Source organism: Pleuronectes platessa, chromosome 3 (assembly GCF_947347685.1).
Source record: "Pleuronectes platessa chromosome 3, fPlePla1.1, whole genome shotgun sequence".
In the NCBI taxonomy this organism is placed as follows: Eukaryota; Metazoa; Chordata; class Actinopteri; order Pleuronectiformes; family Pleuronectidae; genus Pleuronectes; species Pleuronectes platessa.
Window position 1 is genome coordinate 7471377 of NC_070628.1, and position 7868 is coordinate 7479244.

General features: G+C 42.8%; 1 protein-coding gene across 1 annotated transcript; it reads left to right on the forward strand.

Moving 5' to 3' along the window:
* The first annotated feature begins 588 nt into the window (after window positions 1-588).
* Window positions 589-4762, forward strand: plrg1 (pleiotropic regulator 1). Its single transcript, XM_053418434.1, has 15 exons — window positions 589-735; window positions 953-1059; window positions 1437-1570; window positions 1840-1890; window positions 1977-2070; window positions 2182-2269; window positions 2363-2461; window positions 2579-2671; window positions 2767-2916; window positions 3011-3112; window positions 3331-3433; window positions 3549-3657; window positions 3994-4133; window positions 4275-4468; window positions 4558-4762. Exons 1-15 carry the CDS (start codon window positions 727-729, stop codon window positions 4615-4617), a joined length of 1533 nt encoding a protein of 510 aa, XP_053274409.1. The 5' UTR covers window positions 589-726; the 3' UTR covers window positions 4618-4762.
* The last annotated feature ends 3106 nt before the right edge of the window (window positions 4763-7868 follow it).

A 7868-nucleotide genomic window follows, 5' to 3' on the forward strand; every position in this document is an offset into this window, starting at 1 on the left:
CCAGTAGATGTTAGCAGGTGTTAGCACTCACTCAGGCCGAATCTGAGGGTACACTGAGGCTAAAGGTGAATCTGACTGGCTACTGGCTTGAATGGCAGCACTATGAAAACCATGTGGCCGCTTAGTAGATCAGACATCATTGCCTCTTACATGTTTTAAAACGTCACACTGTCCTAATCTAGAACAAAGGACAAGATGGAGAATATTCCTCACCGCACTGATCAATGCATACCACCAGTTGGTGTTAGCGGATTTTTTTTGGACACATCTTCAGTTGTGCACATCAGTGTCATTGGGTATTTCGGCCTTTTCATTTGTGACAAAATAAGCAGGTAAATAGTAAATATATAAAGTGAATAAATACAAAATAAATGTACAAATAAATATATAAATAAATATCCTATGGAGGTAAATCAGTGTCATCAGATTTGTAAATTTTAAGCACAGAATTTTTGACCAATGTATGAAAAGAGTGGAAAAACTAATTTATAAAACTTTTATTCTTGTTCAGCAAAAATAGTGTTGGCTCCTCCTCCTCCTCGCCGCTAGAGGGCGCTCCACAGATTTAAAAAAGCTTCTTTGTGTTATTTACTTCCGGTGCAGCGGGTCACCGTGTGGTCTTTATGTGGTGATTTCCGTGTTTTCAGACCCGCGGAGCGACACCAACAGAGATTATTCACATTGTTTTTTTAACTCGATCGCCACATCAGTTTATTCACCAGCACAATGTCGGAGGTGAGTCCACGTCTGAAGTTCTCCTGCGTCTGTTCTTCTTCTTCGCTCCCGCTTTAAAACCGGGAGCATCGGGCCCCGGCTAACCACTGGAGCCCGCTGCGTTAGCGTAACGTTCTCCTGTGTTGGGCGCCGTGTATTGAAGAGTCTGATAAACCATTCAGTCTCCGGTCCGGTTGAGTTAAGTGTGTCTCACTGAAGTCATGTGTTTGTTCCGCAGGACGTCCAGAAACACTCGGTCCACACGCTGGTGTTCAGGTCCCTCAAGCGGACCCATGACATGTTTGTGTCCGACCACGCGAAGTCCATCGCACAAGACGAAGAGAGGTACACACTGAAAGTTTTACGTGTCCCTTAAAAAGTCCAATAAATCGTAAATTAAGTTTCTAGGACGTGTATTTATCTGAAGTATAAGATTCTGCTTCTTCAGAGGTCAATATCAACTCCACTACTTTCAATCTGTGTTGTTTACACAGTAAGATTTACCTGCTCCAACATAAAAGTTGTGTACACATGCATGCTAAAGTCATTATAATCGAATACATGGTACTGAAATGGAAAATATTTCCATTTCACATTCACATTTCTTTTTACAGTAATCAATATTTCTACATTTTACCTGAAGTAAAAGATGTTGTCTTTGAAATACGCGTCTATCTCGTTCATTGTCAAAATCTGTTTGTGTGTTTTTCTCGCATTTGTAGCCAGAAGATGAAGCTGGGTGTGAAACTCAAAGCGGACTACGCGGCAGTTCTACACATGCCCATCCTGAAGGAAGGAAAAGACAGAGTACCACATCTGCCAGGCAGCATGTCAGGTCACCAGAGCTACGCACCGGGTGAGGAGGACACGGCACACTTCAATATAATCATTTAATAACTAGTGAGAGTAACAGGTTCATTCAAAGTCAGAGGACATCGATCCCCTCAAATGCCAATACATCTCAGTTACTTATATCCTCTACTAAGTGTATGACATTAAGTGAGCACTCAAAGCAATAATGCACTAATTAGTTTTGCAATCAATCTGAAGTAAGTTCCTCTTCTGAAAGCAAATTCTTCTTCTTCTTCTTCTTCTGAATATTTTCCTTTTCTTGTGTTTCAATAGATGACCCAGAATACCTGATCACCGGGACACATGCGTACCCATCTGGACCCGGTAAGTACACTTTAACCAAGCTTCATATTGTCGTTCACTGAACTGCTCCAGTGTTTCCAGTGTCACACCAGTGTTTCACCCAACAGGAGTTGCTTTGACCGCTGACACAAAGATGCACAGGAATCCCAGTGAGGGAGGAGTCCTTTCCATGGCATTGGCTTTGCCGCCCTCACAAGCCAGGTACACACCCTTTTTTATTTTGTTTTTCGAGGAGTTTGTTTGTAGTAATTTATTCTAAATACTTATTGAAGTACATCAACAGTACTTATTTTGGTCATTGTTGTGTTTCAGGCAGGACCTGAGCCGCACTGCAGCCAGTGTTGGTGACATCCATCGACACGCAGGGGCAGAGAGATCTCTACCTCACTCGACTGCTCTGGTAGGTCCCACTGTAACGCCACAGTCACTTCACATGATGCAGTGTTTGTCTTTGGTGTGAGAAGAGTTGATGTGAAGAATGTGTTTCTCTCAGTCGTTCTTGGAAGGAGGTGGCACCAGAACTTCTGCGCTCATGAGAAAAGGACCAACCATGCCCAAGCCCCAGTGGCATCCCCCGTGGAAACTGTTTCGGGTAACTGCAGAGGATTTTTAACTTAATATAATATTTTCTTTCATTTGCTGATACACACACACACACACGTTTGGGTTTGCTCTGCACCTCAATTATAATCTGTGTTTTGTCTGGTAGGTCATCAGTGGTCACCTTGGCTGGGTGAGGTCCATCGCTGTGGAACCTGGGAATCAGTGGTTTGTCACTGGGTCTGCTGATAGAACCATCAAGGTGAATTAAGTGGAACTAACTGGCAGTCTGGAGACACTATCTAGATATGTTCTTATAGGATCTTAATACGACTGGATTGCTGTTTGTCATAACAGATCTGGGACCTGGCCAGTGGGAAACTGAAACTCTCTCTGACCGGACACATCAGCACCGTGCGCGGTGTGGCCGTGAGCACCCGCAGCCCCTACCTGTTCTCCTGCGGTGAAGACAAGCAAGTCAAATGTTGGGATCTGGAGTACAACAAGGTATGTCACTGTAAAGAGTCCCTCACAGAGAAGGTCACTGTGGAACATTTGCATTTTTTTGTTGAAGTCTCTTGACAGTGTGAATCTGTTCTAGGTCATCAGACACTACCACGGACACTTGAGTGCTGTGTATGGCATCGATCTGCATCCGACCATTGACGTGCTGGTGACGTGCAGCAGAGACGCCACCGCCAGGGTAAACTTCCCTCTGCTACATGTGTTTAATGGATGGATGAAGTGATGTGACGGGTCTAACCCACAGTTTGTTAAAGTGTCTCAAACGGTCTAGTAGAGATCAAACTTCCATCAGATTACCGTCGTTATGAATCAGTAGACAATGTGATGTTTTAAGTATATTCGGCCTCTGCAGGATTAATTTATTGGACTAATTGTGTTTCCTTTCCGTCCACGCAGGTGTGGGACATCAGGACGAAGGCTAACGTGCACACGCTGAGCGGCCACACCAACACCGTGGCCACAGTGAAATGTCAAGCTGCGGAGCCACAAATCATCACTGGTAGATGACATGTTACAAACTCAAATCAACCATCACCTTCAGTTTAAAGCTGCTGTGAACTCTGCAGGTCAGTGGGGTTTCTACTGCTGATCCCGGACTGTCTCACTTCTTACAGGCAGCCACGATTCAACCATCAGGCTGTGGGATTTGATCGCTGGAAAAACCAGAGCCACGCTGACCAACCACAAGAAGTCCGTCCGAAATCTGGTGATGCACCCCAGACAGTGAGTGTGATGCTGAGTGGAGCCATGAGTATTAACATTCAGTCAACAGGAAGTTAATACAGAGAGATTTGATTTATTGCTGTTGATCATTTGACAAATAATAAATGTCTCCATCGTTCTCCATTTTATTCTAAATAGATTAAACCTGAGATTTAAGTTTAGACACGATGAGCTCCTTGATGTTTTGCAGTGAACAATAACCCAAAACAAATAATGAAATGTCATTAGTTCCAGTCCTACTTGAAGGACATGGTTTCCAGGCGCAGTCTCACATTTGACCACTGGGGTTCGAAATGCCTCAATAATGTTAATTTCTTTTTCTTCTTCTTTTAACAGATACACGTTTGCTTCTGGTTCTGCCGACAACATCAAGCAGTGGATGTTCCCAGATGGCAACTTCATCCAGAACCTGTCGGGTCACAACGCCATCATCAACACCCTGGCTGTGAACTCAGATGGCGTCTTGGTGTCTGGAGGTATTTATTAATACCTTAACTGTTGCTTCACCCCCCCCTTATTAAAGTACTTATTTCATCTATAGAATATGGATTAGCTTTAATTCTTTTGTACTCTAGTCGTTATTTGACTAAAGATTAATTTGTGTCTTCTCTCTCAAGCCGACAATGGAACCATCCACATGTGGGATTGGAGGACAGGCTATAACTTCCAGAGGATCCACGCGGCTGTGCAGCCGGGATCCCTGGACAGCGAGTCGGGCATCTTCGCCTGCATGTTCGACAACTCGGAAAGCCGACTGATCACCGCCGAGGCCGACAAGACCATCAAAGTGTACAGAGAGGACGACACGGCTGTAAGTTCGACAGTTCAATTCAAAGCCGCTGTGTGTTTCCTGTGCTCGTCTCCACATAGTTTGAGGAATTCTGTTTCTCTCTCTTGCAGACAGAAGAAAGCCACCCGGTCAACTGGAAACCAGAGATCCTCAAGAGAAAGAGATTCTAATTATTTGTCATGTTTTCTTCTCGCGGTAACAATAAAATGTATTTCTACCAAAACCTCCTGTTGTAGATACACCAATCCAGTTTTGTTAGTTAGTTACTTTATGATCAGGCTGATTTCTTTATCACAACGGACCCCCCCCCCCCCCCCCCCCCCCCCCCCAAAAAAACTACAGTATTTCTACTCTACTCCAAAAACCACTTGCAGTCCTCATCATACGACGTCAGTCCGAGGAAGTGGCCGTCTCGAACCGCCAGGAAACTCCCCGAGCGCTTGTGCTTGATGATGACGGCTCTCTTGTGGCTCTGGTCCGTCTGGTCCACCAGCAGCAGCCACTCCTCGGACTCGGAGGGGCTGCCCTCAGAGTGGACCTCGTTCCTGATCCAGTCAAATCCTGCAGAGGGAAGAGACTGTGTTGAGATTTTGTAGAAAAAAGGTTTTGTTTTTGTCCTGACTCTAAAGAATTGCCAGTTGTACAGACGTGTGGAGAATATAACATTGCCCCTTTTTTTCTGGATTGCGATGTCACATTTCTTTGGCTTCTTTTAATAAAAGGTCGCGTTTTTCACTCGTCTTGTTCTGTTGAGTGTTGATGAATTTCTCTACTCACCGAGGAATCTGTTGGTGACGACGTTCCTGTAGAACTTACAGCCGTCTCCCTTCATCTCCTCCCAGTAGCAGTGATCTCCTGCAGCCTCACTCAGCTCCACTGTGTTTCTGCTCTCAGTGGTCGGGGGGGTCATCTGCTCGCCTGAAAATAAGTCATGACTTTTTGTAGGTTTTGAACACGTTCAGTTTTAATGGGCAGATCTCAGGAGAGCCACCAAGATGAAAGTCACTTCACAGAAATGTATTCCCAGCTCCCTTTTAGTGATCTTCCATCATTAAAATACACTTCATACAATCAACAGAAATGTGCTTTAAGGACAAAAGTACATTATAACAGGAATAATCATACTGTATCTCAATAGATTTGAAATTAGTAGACACCAAAGTCAGGGAAACAAAGAAACAATGTTGAAATATATATATAAAGATAAAATACAAAAAGAGGAATTAATAACACAGATCAAGTTAGATGTATTTGAAAAAGAAAATATAAAAGTAACATTTTAAGGACATTTCCAGTATACTTGCATCATATAGTTTTTTTGTTTGCCTAACTTTGTAATGTGACCTTGGTTACCTTGTAAGCAGCTATTCAAATCCAAGCTATTATTATTAGGCCTATTATTAGTATTTCAAACATTGTTTGCATTATTAAGGATGAAGTGTTTTCTAAGACAATTGTATTGATGGAATGAGGAAGACACACCTGAAGGCACATGTACAAGTTTACATCAGAAAATATGTATAAATATGACTTACTGAGCAGTTGTTGATTTACTGATGGAATTAACTTCTCCAATTCAAAATCCTTTACAATCTCAAACCAGATTTTGATGATATATATATTTGACATTTGTTCTTTCATATCCATTAAGTGTATTTACATCTTCAGTGACCTTGTCTGGGTAAGTGAGATGTCTTCTTCGTCTGTTCTGTGACTGAACCAACCTTTATGTATACATTTAGAATATTTGTTTTTTTTTACCCGAGTCGTGGATGTAGAGCTCGGAGACGGCGTGACGGAAGCCTCGGCCTGGTTTCTTTTTCAGGCAGGGTTTCGGTGGCTCTGGTTCATCCTCCTCCTCCTCCTCTCTGGGAGCTTCCTCCACGGCCAGGAGGTGACCAACGTTAAACATGATCTCCTCCTCCAGAGATCTGAGACACATCTCAAAGATCTCCTCGTCCTTTTCTGCATTTCTGCAACATGACAGCATTGATAGTGGAAGTTGGGTGAAATATTAATTTAGCTGACTAATATTTACAAACATTTTATCTATGGTTACGCATCCTTTTGGAGCATGATCTTCACATAAAGGTCACTTTTCATCCTCTCAATGTTCCACCTCCCCCTCTCAGAGGCCTCCTCACCTGAAGTCCACCCACAGCAGGCCTGCAGTGATCAGCCCCAGCCACTCACTGGCCTCCCAGTTCTTGGTGAGCATGACGGGCACCACGAGGACCGCCCTGGTGTCAGCGTAGTTGAGCTCCTTCTTGCAGCTGCGGGACGCCTGGTACTCCGGGGTCATGAAGGGGCAAATCACCACGGCCTCCTCCACGCCTGCAGCCATCCTGAAAACACACACAGGCTAAACACATGTTCTAATAATCTATGTTACTCCCAAAGATAGGAGATGATGTATAATCTTACGCATCATTGATGTTCCCCTTCACCCCTCCCTCTACGTCCATCCACACTGGCAGCCCATCGTCTCTGAGGCGGTTGTAGATCTTCTTCACCAGAGCCTGGTCGTCCCACTGGTACGAGAGCATGATGTGAGACGGCATTTTATCTCTTTTTATCGCTTTTACCTCAAATCTCTCTGAAACTAGTCGCGTGTGAAGCAGCTGAGGCCTAAGTTGTCAGTCGTCTGAACAAACCAAACAATCGAGCGTCAGTAGTTATGCTGCTTGTTTACTGGGGCATGGTGCTCGGGTTACATCTGCTGCTAGGTTACAGCCCCCCACAGGGAGGACGCAGGATGGATTGAGTGACCTGCTGCAGCAGTAAGGGCTTCACAATGATAATCAAGTATTGTTACCACAGAATGAATTTACAGAGACATAAAGCTCTGATGTTTTAAGCTCACTGGTATAGAAATTAACACTTTCAATGTCTGGTGTTATTTTTAGCTAAATGTAACAAATATAATAATAACAAACTTTACTTTTACAGTACATTTAAAAGCCAGAGTTACAAGGTGCTTCACAAAATAAAATGAAACTACCATGATAGCAAATTGTACAAAAGTCAGATCAATCAATCTATAGTAAATAAAAGGTTGTAATTTGTAACTTAGATGCTCATTTTACTTGTATTACAAATGCAGTATTCATAATTCAAGATCAAATCTAATTCAGGATTTTATTATGGATTTATAGTCAAAAGCAATAAATATATTGTAAAAAAACAACAACTTCACCTTTTTATTTAACCTAAAGTTTTGTTGTTATCTGTGTTGTCATGTTTATTAAACATGTTCTGTGCCTTTTGTTGAATAAATTAAAAAACAAACATGAAAGTCTGGATCATGTAAAAACAGTTCCAAATAATTCAGATTTTAGGTTTGAGGCAGAAAAATTCTAAATCTCATGTATAAATTAATTTACCGTTAAATCAGCCCCTTTTCTGCCTTTGTCTAACCTCT